This window comes from Panicum hallii, chromosome 3, assembly GCF_002211085.1.
Source record: "Panicum hallii strain FIL2 chromosome 3, PHallii_v3.1, whole genome shotgun sequence".
In the NCBI taxonomy this organism is placed as follows: Eukaryota; Viridiplantae; Streptophyta; class Magnoliopsida; order Poales; family Poaceae; genus Panicum; species Panicum hallii.
In genome coordinates, this window is record NC_038044.1 from 4,274,105 (window position 1) to 4,286,869 (window position 12,765).

The window sequence follows — 12,765 nt, forward strand, 5'->3', positions numbered from 1 at the left end:
ACTCGCCAATGGCCATTTTGCTATGTTCTGCTAATTGTTTGTAGTGAAATCACTAGTGGGCGCCAACTAACGATCATCTGGGCCAACGTGTTGTCTGCAGCCCAATGGACCAGGCCGCCTTCTGCGCGCAACCTAACGCGGAGTTGAAAATTCCTTGCTTGGTTTCCCACGAGCAGAGCCATGCCTAGGACTGTCTGACGGAGGACGACGCCAATGGCCACTTCTGAAACTGAAACTGAAACCTCAAACCACCAGCCGGCCCTCGCATCCGTCAGTGATCTGCCGAGGGAGACCGATCCAGACGTGCGTGATGGCATCTAGCGATGACACCCGGCAGATGCTTCCGGCAAAGCAGCACTCTCGCATCGTCCACCTGGCCCTCGCCGTGCCGCCAAGGATCTCGCCTTTTCTTTTTCTGCAGCCCAATGAGCTATCCCCGCCAGGCCCCGGCTTCGAGAGAGAACGGCGTCGTCGCGGGGCTACCTGGACCAATCGCGCCGCCGGGAGCGCCGCTTTTTAATCCGAACTGTTTGCCGTTCTTGGAGTGATGCATACGTATACTAGTATAAGTGTTCATATCCATACAGCATCCGGATGTCTTAAAATAGTGACATACTCGACGCTGACCTGGGACCCCAAATGTAGGAAGCTGGGCTTCGCAACTTGAATTTATTAACTGTAACTGACTGACTGACTGTTTAGCAGATTAGGGTATTGTAAGCATCCATAAACAAATACAAATGTCCATGCATTATTTGAATTTAATAAAAAAACAATAAAAAGGAGAAGGTCGTATGATTCTTTCACGCTGGGGAGTACAAGATTAGACCTGTCAAAATGCCACTCGCTTAATTTTCTTGTAACACTTGAAGTTGAAGCGCACAAGATCTGCTCGTTTCTAATAGGTGTAGTTTGATTGTCCAAAGTTTATTGGTGATCGCATTTTTTTAATAATATTTTATTATAGCATCATAATGAATCAATTTGTGGCCCATAATTCATATATTATTGGACTAATTGTTGGTAAAAGCATGATTTGGTTGATAATACTTTGATTGCTAATTTTTTGACAAGGTAGGCAATTTGATGAAAAGTTTCACTTTGGTACGCTAAAAAATGCCTATAGCCTGGTTGATGGTTGAACCAAACTTACAAATTTTTACTTGTTTATAAGAAAAAAATGATATGAAAATACGTACAGGTAGGCATCTTTTTTATACCTGAAAAGAGTACGAGCTTACCTCATCTTCATCATGCACCCCTCATCATCATAATTTGCTCAAAGTGATTAGCTCCACTTGGATCCCTAATTGACGGCCTTAGCCACTCCCCAATGGCCACTGATCCACCAGTAAGTACACGCCTGCTCTTTGATTAATCATTTAATCCCCATTCCCCGGCATCGATCCATGGCTTTCTGCCCGCCCGGGAGACCGAGACGGGATGGATGAGCTGAGCTGACCAGATGCTTCCGGCAAAGCAGCACTCGCGCATCGTGCACCTGGCCCTCGCCGTGCCGCCAAGGATCTCGCGGCAGATCGCCTCCCCCCTTTTCTTTTTCTGCAGCCCCAATGACCTATCCCCGCTTGGCCCCGGCGACCTGGACCAATCGGGCCGCCGCGGGGCGTCGCTTTTCCTTCGGATTGGCCGATCGCCGGTCGCCGTCGTCGTCGGAGGCATCGATAGGACAGACCATTCGCCGTGCGGAACTGTTGGGTGCGGCGGTCTGGTGGCGGCTGATTGGTGGAGGGGTAAACAATGGAGGTGGACGTACATGCGGTAGGGCCCGGCGGGGCGCTGTCCGGGGGTGGACGTGGCGCGCCTCGGCGGGGGCGCCGGCACGGGGATTTAGGTCTGCACGCCGCTGTCGATGGTGGCCGGACGAGCAAGGAAAGGCTGGTGGTGGGCGCCGTGCTGTGGAGGAGATTTCGGCTGTTAATATGGGTGATTTCCTCTTCTTTTTGCAGATACATTTGTTGCCCATGCGAACTGAGTTCTGTGATACAAGGTTCTTAGTTTTTCTTTTTGAACGGAATTTTTCATTTCATTAACTTATAGACTCAGCGGAATCGCTGGCCACCAGATCCTCGAACCTCTCGGGCGTACATTCCCAATGCATAGGAGAACCTTCAGGACACTTACAACCAAACGCCCCAACAGCATGCGCAATTCTATTACAAGTTCTAGGGGAGAATAAAACTTTGAACTCAGTAAACGAAGATCTGATCATGCACTTCAGCTCATCACAATGCCCTATTTGGCACAGCGTGTGTACCATACTTTCATACACGTAAGGATGCAAGTGGATACCTAATAGTATTTTTAGATCAGCTAATTAATTACGATAGCATGCTACTTTAGTTCATTTTCCCTTCTAAATTACTTACACAGAATACCATTCTAGTTCTTTTTATTAAATTTTTTATCGATCTAATAACTATATATATATTACATACAGGTAGTTATACAGGTAGCCATCTATTGGCAAGTGTCCACAGAAGTAAACACAATGGAACTTGCATTCTTCCAACCAAATTTGGTCAATTCGGTTGCCATTGGTATCTCTGGCGGCTTTTGAGGTGCAAAACGTCAATCATTTCTCTATTGTTGTTTGTGGTATCCAGCAAAGTTAAAAAGAAATGAAAAAATGGATCAGTTGGAGTTAGCCTAGCATGATGCTTGCTTGTTGTGGCTCCGGTGGACCTGAACCTGGTAGAACGCCGGCTCATGGGTATCTATATCGGATTCTACTGCGCACTCTAATACAATCGACTATGTTTACGAGGATCACCAAACTAGTCATATGATTGAATCCCTAAAACCACAATAAACAAATATGCAGTAGAACCTTAATTGTTATTAGACAATAATAGCGACGTGTCATAATGTTTCAAGTTTCAACCCTTTCTAGCTTGTCCCTTTATATATATTTTTAAAAAAATTCTAGATGTTCCAGCGGCCCAATTATTGAAATGTTGACGTTAAGCGTCCTGTCCACCACAGCGGTTCGACAAAATGCGCTCTTCAAAGCTTACAATGTAACCATTGTTTAGTGACACGACATATATATCATAATTTATAGCAAAACCAATCAATGTGGCGTCACTTTGAAATACTAATCCAGTTGTATGATTCCGTACACCAACAATACTTGTCGTTCAATTGTTTTGATCAATTCCGTTTTGCATTTTGAAACGGTAGGTATTGCTTGACGTAAGTCACGCGAGGTAATAGAATTCTTCTTATCATTTCTTTTTTATTTATTTATTTTTGCATAGCTTCTTCTCATCATTTCTTGACTTGCTTTGACAATTTTTTAGGGGCAGTAGCATCAAGTATACCTAGTTGCTCAATAAGTACGTACAATATATTCATGTGCGAGTAAGGATACGTACATAAAAGTATATATTCCTAGTACCTGGCTCGATCAAATAACAAAATTATTCGCTGCAGATCAGATGCTGAGACGCACGTCACATACGGATGTGTTGAGCACGCTAGGCAGGTAAAAAGTGTCAAGAGCCCTGTGCAACGCTAATGGAGCACCCTAGCGTCATGGCAGCCACCTGCGAGGGATGGCCGTGATCGTGCCATGCTGACATCGGACGGGTGATAAACCCTCTGACTAGTCAGCCCGATTCCTTGAAACGACGACCCCAAGCTGGAAAGCTGGATGCCTCGCTGATTGAGTTTACCACTAATCAATCGGATTCCTTTGTCGTAAGCCTCCGCACACGCATATCAAATTCAAAACCTCCATGCATTTGGGGGAAGAATCAAAACGATGTAAAATAAAATAAAAGAGCACGGCTCCTGTGCTGAACACTGGAGCTTGCTGCTTGCACATCCAGAAGCATCCATCACATGGCTTGGTTTCTTCTTACACTTGCAGGTTCTTGCAACTCACTCATAGTCCATAATTAGTATACCTAATCTGGCCTCGACATGCTTAATTGGGCCCGACCAGGCTAGCAATACGCCGGGTTGAATCAGGAAACAAACCCACGGTTCGATTTGCTAGATAAAATACGCCTCCGTACGAGGGACACGTACTCCGGTTCGGATGGCTGTGGCGGGCTGTGGTGGCTGCTGCTCACGGGAGCCCGCCGAGGGTGAGCGCCGCCTGCAGGTCCAGCCGCCAGAGGTAGCAGCCGCCGGCGTCCAGCCGCCACACGTCGCAGGGCGCCACCACGGAGGAGCCGCCGCCGCCGCCGCGGCGCGGGGTGTCGCTGCTCGCGTGCCGGACGACGCGCACCCGGCACGTGAACCCCGCGCAGCTGCCCCACGCCGGGAGCGCGCCGGCGAGCCCCACGGCCCGCGCCTCCTCGTCGCCGTCCGCGGACACCGCCCGGGCGAACGCGGCGTTAGTCCACGTCACGCGGCCCCACTGGTCCGAAACGAACGCCGGAGCTTCGGCGGCCGCGGAGGACGGCGCCTCCTCCCCGTGGCGCCACGTCGCGGTCACCTCCTCCACCGTCACCCAGGAGGAAGCCGCCGCAGCGGGACCGAGCGCCGGCCGCGGAGGCACCGGCTGTGCTCCCGCGGCGGGCGCGGGCGCCATAGACGCCACCGGCGCCGGTTCCCCCGTCGCAGCAGCAACGGCGGGCTTCTCCTCCACCAGCGACACGGGCATCAGCGGCAGCGTCGCCGGCTGCCGCGCCTGCTGCGGAGGCGGAGGCGGCGACGAGTCCACGGAAGTCATCCCCGACGAGGACGAGGACCGCGACGACAGCGACTTCTCCTTCTCGCAGTCCTTGTCCTTCCTGCAGTCCCCCGCCGCCGCCTGCCCTGCCACCGCAGGAGCAGGAGCAGCAACCACAGGCGCGACGGTCGCCGCCCTCTTGGGCTTCCGCCCCCTCCTCCCACCACCGCCCACGGCCTTCCGCTTCCCCCTCCCCGTCCCCGCACCCGCCGCCGGCACCGGCGCCGGCGTCGGCACGGGCGCCATGGCCGCCGGCTTGGGCGCAATCGGCCTGAACTTGAGCATGATCCTCCCCATCTGCCACGCCGCGCCAGCCTGCTGCTGCCCAGCCGCGGCGGCGCCGTACCTCGGCGCGAGGCAGCACCCTCCCTTCCTCTCCATCCCCCTCGCCAACGCACGCCCCAAACCCACCAACCCCAGCAGGCAGCTACGAGCCTACGACTAGCAAGCAAGCACTCTTCCTTCTGCAGTTCTGCTAGCACTGAGATACGAGACGACCACCACCGGGACGCCGGCGACAAGGGGGTTGGGGAGGAGGGGGCGCCTTAATACCGCGCCGTGGGGAGGCGGAGGCCGGAGGGACACGCGTCGGTTCACGTACGTGTCGCGCGCCCCAGTCCGCGCTAAGCGCCACCACGTGGCTGCTGGCGGCAGCGCGGGGCACGTGAAAGGCCGCGGCCCGATTGGGGAAGCACCGCGCCAATGGCTGCCGTGGCACGCAAACGGGGAGAAAAATCAAATCCCACCTCGCCGTGCGCCCGCTCGCTGACGCCCTGGACCCACCGGAGACCTACCGAGCTCGCCGGGATTGGTAGGGCAGCGCCCCCGGCGACGTGTCCCCGCTGCTGTCCCACCCGTAGAGCGCAAGGGAGCCTGGTCGCTTCCAAGACACGTACGTGGGGGTGTCCACTGTCTGACTTGTGGGTCCGGAGAATCTCCTCGGGCCAGGTGTCAGTGCCGAGGGCGGCCGGGTTTCGTGTGCCGGGGGCGGGGGGGTAAAGGCGCGGGGGTCGGGGAGGGCGTGGGGTTCGGGCCAATGGGAGCGCGCGGAGTGTGCAGCGCTTTATGGTGGGGAGGGACTGGGGGACGGAACACGTAGGGAGGTCGGGTGGGCCCGCGGGAGATTGCGCACGGGCCCACGTCCGCTGCTTTATCGCCCGGGAAAAGACCCGGCCACCAATATTCCACTAGCCCCACACCGGCACTTCGTATCTGTGGATGATCTCCCCCACCGACCTGTGGCCCCGGAGGAACTTGCTAGATTTCTGCCTGGCCTAGTAGGCCCAGAGGAGGAGATTCTTTTTTCCCATGTATCTCATAAAATTCGCAGCCTAGCTTGAGTAGATTTGTTATCCACTCATAACTTAGTGTGCCTATGTCAGCATCAATCATCAATATATCTCTCTATATCTACCCATTTAGTTATAATGAAACTGCAAACAAACTCAATAGTAAAAGAGTCTTTGCATCATCTAACTTAATCCTTATCTTCATGTTCAAATAGATTTGTGTAAAATATCAAATGAAATAGACTACATGAGTTGTCTTGTTAAAACCAAGCATTACACAAATATAATTCCCCTATCGTGTATCCAACATAAACGTATCGAGTTGATACAAGGTAAAGCATATGTAGCTAGTGCATGCATATAAAAGAAAATATCTAGCAAAATTGTATAGGGTGAAAGAAGAATTTAAGAAAAAGTGTTATAGGTCAACAATTTAGTTGATGGACCAGCATCGCTCGTGCCTCCACCTATAGAGGGCACCAATAATAGTACCTCCTCCAATGGTTCAGTCCTGCGGAAAAGAGAATATCTATACGCATAAAAGAAGCGATATGGTGCAACTCCAGCTCTCACTCCTCGAGCTTGACGTGCTGCGCCACTATTGCTTAGCGTCTTGTTTCTCCTTTTGCCATTTTGGAAAGATCCCTTGGAACACGGTAATTCTAATACGACGACTTGAAAATGCCCGCTACTCTAAGTACAAGAAGACAAAAATACTAAAAATCACGTAACGGAACATTGCAGGCACTTTCCTTCTCCGTAGGTTTGACGTCTTGGATCCAAGCATAGGTAAAGCTACCACACCACACTACACCACACCAGGTGGCAGCCCTGCTCCCTTTGTTCCTGTCAATGTGTGTGTCATCGTGTGTGCAGGTGGGCGAGTGCGCGGTGCAAAGCGGGAAACCCTGGAGTGGAAGTGGGGACGTGAAGCGACGGCAGCGGGTCTGGTACTCCCTCGTACGTGGACCAATGGGCGCGCCGGGGGAGCCATAATTGGCGCGCATCGGATTGGAGCGGATGCGCGGGGACAGGGACACCGCCGGGGACGCGTGGCCGCCGGCCCGCCGGGCCCGAATCGCGCGCCGCGATCTCGTCGTCGGGGCCTGCTGGCTGCCACCGCGAGCTCGCCGCTCGCTAGCTAGGGTCGGGCCGTCAGCCGTGTGGCTGCTGGGCTGGCGCTAGGATTGGTCCGCGCCGCGGGGCCCGCCGGGGCGTACGGCAGGCAGGTCGCGTGCGTGGTCGATGTGACGTGGGCCCCGCCACCGGCGACGTGGGGCCGACTAGATGAGCTGGGTTGTACTAGTACGTGAAAGTGGCGGTGGACGTGGCGATCGGTCCGGGTGATCGGGGTGGTTAAGTTTAAAAATGTTGGTAGGAGTACCACCACCCTGCCCGGGAGGGAGCCGCGTCTGCAGCGCCACACCACACGGGCGAGCCTCGAGTGGTACGCTACGCTTGCGACACTTTCTCATTAATCACAGCCAGTCCGCTATTGTGAAGACTATTTTAAGTGTCGAATTTCACCGTATAATTTTATAGAGTGCTATGCCATCTAAGTACATTTAAATTATTTTAAATTCGCGAGTGAAACAGAGTTTCCCAATGTAAAGTTTTATTTCACAGCTTTATAAATGTTTAGTTGCGAGGCATATGATTGGGTGCAATTATACGAAATGAACCTTCTAATCCCAGTTTCCAACAAATTTTATAGTCATGAAAGCGGTGTATACACGGTTTCATCTTGATAAAACTTCTTCTATCTCTTTCTTCGTAATTATCTTGCCATATCATTAGAAATGCTAACGCGTAGTACGATATGCCTCGTGTTGCCACGTGTAGCAGCGAGCAATTATGGGAGCCGAATGCAGTTGATGGGTGCGTGGCGGTGCATAACACTAGTACCGGAAAGAGAGGAGCACAAGTATGCAAAAGGATCAGTGATTTTTGAAAGGGTCGATAGGCATTAGCTCCTGCCCCTACGTCCATAATTGCGAATGGATCAAATAAGGTGCTAGTAGTAGCAGTGCCTGCATGCATTACCCTTAATTATCTTGTTATTATCCACATGCTAGGCTGTACTACTGGTACTCGCGTAGGGTGGGCGAGGTGGCAATCTACTTGCTTGCCTCGTTCAGACTGCTGTGCCGCCGCGCCCCGGCATGGATGCCATCTCTGTCTTCTTGGCCGCTGCCTCGTGGCTGATGGGCGTGCGCGCGGTGCCAAACCAAGAGATCAACCAAAGAGGCAAAGAGCGACTTGTCAAAAAAGAGAACAGAAAAAAAAAATAAGAGCGGAGGTGAGGGCATGACACGACGGCAGACCAGCCACGGGGCGCAGCGGCAGGGGCACGCACGGCGCGGGGCGGCGCCATCATTGGCGCGGATTGGGCGGGGGCAACGGAACGCCGGACGGGACGCGTGGCTGGCCGTGCGTGGTCGTGCGCGCCGCCGCGGGGCCGTGGGAGTGACGACGGTGGCAACGAGCGCACTGGCAGGCTGGGGCTGGCTCTGGCGGTGCCGTGCGTGTTGGGGGCGCGGCGCGGCGCAGCGCAGCGCAGGCGTGGTAGCGGCAGCGGCGCCGGCGCTTCAGGGAGCGCCGCCCGGGTCCGACCGGGGGACCGGTCGCGCTCCCTGATGCGTGCCGTCGTCCTCCGCAGATTGCCGAGTGCGACCGGTTGGGCTGGGGGTGACGTGGTGGTGTTCGGCCGGTCGGCCCGGCCCAGGCGCGCTGAGAGTGTGCGTGTCTCGTACTCCGGGAATTAGGAGGGCTGTAAGCCCACCGAGCATCGCCGGACATTCCCGCCCACACCAAATCCGGCCCGTAAACGATCTTCTTCCTTCGCCATCCTCCTCTACCCTGCTCCGATCGCATAACCCGGCTGCCAACGCCTCCGCTAGCAGTCTAGCACTGATTGATGTCTCCCTATCCAGTATTCCAGTGGCCGATGGCGAATTGCCGCCTAGCTGCTGCACCCTCTACTAGGCTTAGCAAGTACTACTATATATGAATGAATCTTTAGCTGCACTGCACGGAAGGCCAACACAGTAACACACCGAACACGTGAGCACAGGACAGCAGGGAAGTAGTGCACGAGAGCATCAGACGATGGTATCCATGGTGGTGCTATGAAGCAGCGCAAAGGATCCAGCGGTCATGCAAAGCAAGCCTCCGTCTCTTCCGCGACGCGCCGAGGCAGCCATCTTTCCGTTGCCGGCGTCTGCTCTGTTAAGCTCTAACGATCTCTGAATTTTGATAAAGACGCACGTCACGCGCGGTGCCTCTACCAACTGACATACCAACAGTCCCTCTGCTATGGCTGCCTCCGCCGCCGCATCCTACCCCGCCGGCGGCCTCATCGCCGCCGCCTCGCCTCCGCAGCGCCATGGCGGCAGGCTCCAGCAGCGCCGTGCACGACCGCTGATGACTCTCTCCACATCAGCAGGCAAATGACCAGACCTAGCTAGCTATCGCCGCTCGACAGCGTTGCTATCATGCGGCTTGGCATGATATTTTAATTTTTTTTGCAGTTGCAGTTAGGAGAAGCGACCGTATCAGGCCTGCAAACGCTGTGACCATGGACGGCTGGGCGGCACGGCTTGAAGCCCCGGTCGCGGTGGTCACGGGAGCGTCCAGAGGGATCGGCAGGGCCATTGCTGTGGCTCTCGGCAAAGCAGGGTGCAAGGTGCTTTCAGCTGCCTGTATGGCTGTATCTTGCCATCACCAACTAAAAAAACTACATTGCTGTGCTGTCTTTGAGAAAGAAAATCTACATACATTATGTTGTTACGAAGAAACTTTTTTTTTTATCATTCTGAACCTCCTCTGTCTATTTCGTTTGTGCAAGGTGGTTGTCAACTATGCCAAGTCAGGCATGGAGGCTGAAGAAGTGTGCAGAGAGGTGAGCTAATTCCTACATTCCTACCTGATTCTTGATCCAATGTATGCTACAGTTTCATGCGAACCATGGCAGATGAATCTGACCACTTTTTTGTTCTTTGTCATGTCTTGTTTTGTGCTTTCATATTTGCATCGGATCGGATCGGTGCAGATTGAGGAGTCCGGTGGCACGGCATTCAGCTTCGCCGCTGACATCTCCTGCGAAACAGAGGTTGAATCCATGATGAGAACTGTGAGTTGGCCTTCTCTCTAGCAGCATTTATCCTACATATCATAACGATCTGATCATTTGCATTAATCGTTAATTCGGAGCTGCTCTTCGACTATATACGTGATGATTTGCATCTCCGCCACAGGTAATTGATGCTTGGGGAACTCTGGACGTGCTGGTAAACAATGCAGGTAGTCTGAACTTCTGAACTTTTACATCTATAATATCGATGCCAAAGTTGACATTTTTGGATGACACAATGCGACATGGTTCCATAACGCACAGGGATTACACGAGATGCGCTGCTGATGCGGATGAAGCGGACCCAGTGGCAAGAAGTGGTGGACGTAAACCTCACCGGCGTCTACCTCTGTGCCCAGGCTGCGGCGACGGTGATGATGAAGAGGAGGAAGGTACTCTCATTTTATCCCTGACTCCTGGAAGGGAAGTGCATTTGCTACGATTGACAATTTTTGACTGCTTGGTTTCCTCAAGGGAAGGATCATCAACATCGCGTCGGTTTCCGGGATCATCGGCAACGTCGGGCAGGCTAACTACTGCGCCGCTAAGGCCGGGGTGATCGGGCTAACCAAAGCCATGGCGAGGGAGTACGGGAGCAGGAACATCAATGCAAGTACTAGTATCCGTGCTTCTGTTGAGTAGTAGTAGAAGAAGAAACAACCTGTCTGAACTCTGAACCATGAAGACATGTACTGTAGTAAAGCTAAGCTTGCCTTGGCTTGCAGGTGAATGCCGTAGCTCCGGGCTGGGTGGCGTCTGACATGACCGCGAAACTGGGCGACGACGTCGAACGGAAGGCCCTGGAGACCATACCATTAGGTACTGCACTGAGCGATCTTCTGAACGACTGTTTCTGAACCTCGATTTTATTTTGTTGCTGCTGCTTCTGCTGCCGCTGATGTGAATTACAGGACGGTTTGGGAGGCCAGAAGAGGTTGCCGGCCTGGTGGAGTTCCTGGCCGTTCATCCTGCTGCGAGCTACATCACTGGACAGGTGAGTGCTACTAGCCGTGCTACTGAATTCCATCATGTGGTCGAGTTCTTCCATCGATTTCGAGGTTCTCAAGTTGTTGAATTGTGCTGGCGGTGCAGGTTCTCCCTGTTGATGGTGGCTTATCGATTTGAGGGGTTGAGGGGAGAAAGAAAAACAGAGTTACAGTCAAGTAACGAAACACGGCAACAATGAAAAAGGATCTAAAACGAGTAAAGAAATAAAGATGTGGCCGTTGTCTTGCTTCAGTTCCCAATTTTCAAAAGTGTAATATAGATGCTCCTCTCTTTGCATTTTGATCGAATTATATTTATCCCCACTGTTAAAAATTGCAATATTTACGTCATTCTGATTTTATTTTTTGATATTTTGTAATATCCAAGCCTCATTTGAGATCCTGATTGACACTGTAACTCATAACATAGTCATTTAGCAAGACAATTCCAAAACTTCAGCATCACAACCTTCAACTCCTATCAAAACTAACATGATGAATCCCTAGATGTTCAACATATCAAGCAGAGCATCTGTATGTACACACACAAACATAAATGGAGTACACGACTACACGAGTTACTCCGAAGTCTTCTTCAGATAACTAGAGATCTCACTGGAGCAGTAGGAGGGCATCAAAGCGAAGCTCTTCTGTGTGTCCAGCTCGGCTACTCCTCCCAGCTTCTTCCTCCTCACGTCAACAGCAACCACCACCTCCAGTTTATCCACATTCGAAAGCAAGTAGACAGCATCGTCATCCATGCTTACGGTGGGGTACGCCACCGACAACAGACTTAGCAGGATTTCTTCGGTGTCACCGGCTCACCGCCTTGCAGGTTAGACAGCGGCTCAGGAAGCAATGGCTTGCTGCTGGCATCAACAATTAGATCATCGACGTCAACGTCGCATTCACGGCGCCAGTCCTCCCATGAACCAACCGGGCTCGGCATGCTCCACGCTGTGGCCTTCCATCCACCACGGATGATCTTGCTGGAACCCCCACCGCGCACCCACTCCAAGTAGGAATCAGGGATGGTCTTCACCACTCTCGATGGCCGGATTTCCATCTCGACGTACTTGATGGAGCCTTGTCCCGGCTGACGGTGACGTCCCGGATATAGCTGGGGTTGCATAATTGCATTCCTGGAGGAGGCGATCCCAGTTGCCCCTCGCCGGCAGGGGCAGCGGGACGTCGCGGAGCGCCGGGCGCTCGTCGAGCACGTCGCAGAGGATGACGCCGCGCCAGAGGTCCACCCACGCGACCGTGCCGCGCTCGCCGCCGACCGTGACCGTCTTGCCCGTCTCGTGGTACAGCATAGAGTCGGCCACCGCGCGGGGCAGCGGGACGAGCGCGTCCCGCACCGGCTCCTCCACCGCGAGCCGCTGGGTGACCCATCCCTCGTCGGGGTCCGAGGAGTGGTAGAGGTGGAGGTCGAACTCCTTCACGATGAGCGCGCCGCCCCCGGGGTCGCGCCTGGAGATCCTGTTCCTGTTGGGAAATCCTCGTAACAGGGTAAATGAGGAGAGTAAATGCTCATTGTGAGCGGACCCACATGTAAGGGAAATATGCCTAAGGTGTGGATCAACCATGGATGTATTTAGCACCAGTGTGCTGCTTTACAAGAGAAGGCAGTGGAAACAGAGAAAAAAGAGAGAG

The 12,765-nt window shown here is 53.3% G+C and overlaps 2 protein-coding genes across 2 annotated transcripts; one reads left to right on the top strand and one right to left on the bottom strand.

The window, feature by feature from the left end:
* Positions 1 to 3,741: 3,741 nt before the first annotated feature.
* On the bottom strand, positions 3,742 to 5,663 carry LOC112884054 (skin secretory protein xP2-like). The gene has a single exon (XM_025949367.1). It carries the CDS (start codon positions 5,081 to 5,083, stop codon positions 4,094 to 4,096), a length of 990 nt encoding a protein of 329 aa, XP_025805152.1. The 5' UTR covers positions 5,084 to 5,663; the 3' UTR covers positions 3,742 to 4,093.
* Positions 5,664 to 9,529: 3,866 nt separating this feature from the next.
* On the top strand, positions 9,530 to 11,248 carry LOC112887101 (3-oxoacyl-[acyl-carrier-protein] reductase, chloroplastic-like). Its single transcript, XM_025953192.1, has 9 exons — positions 9,530 to 9,676; positions 9,839 to 9,892; positions 10,043 to 10,123; positions 10,248 to 10,293; positions 10,388 to 10,515; positions 10,598 to 10,732; positions 10,849 to 10,942; positions 11,035 to 11,117; positions 11,216 to 11,248. Exons 1-9 carry the CDS (start codon positions 9,569 to 9,571, stop codon positions 11,246 to 11,248), a joined length of 762 nt encoding a protein of 253 aa, XP_025808977.1. The 5' UTR covers positions 9,530 to 9,568.
* Positions 11,249 to 12,765: the final 1,517 nt, after the last annotated feature.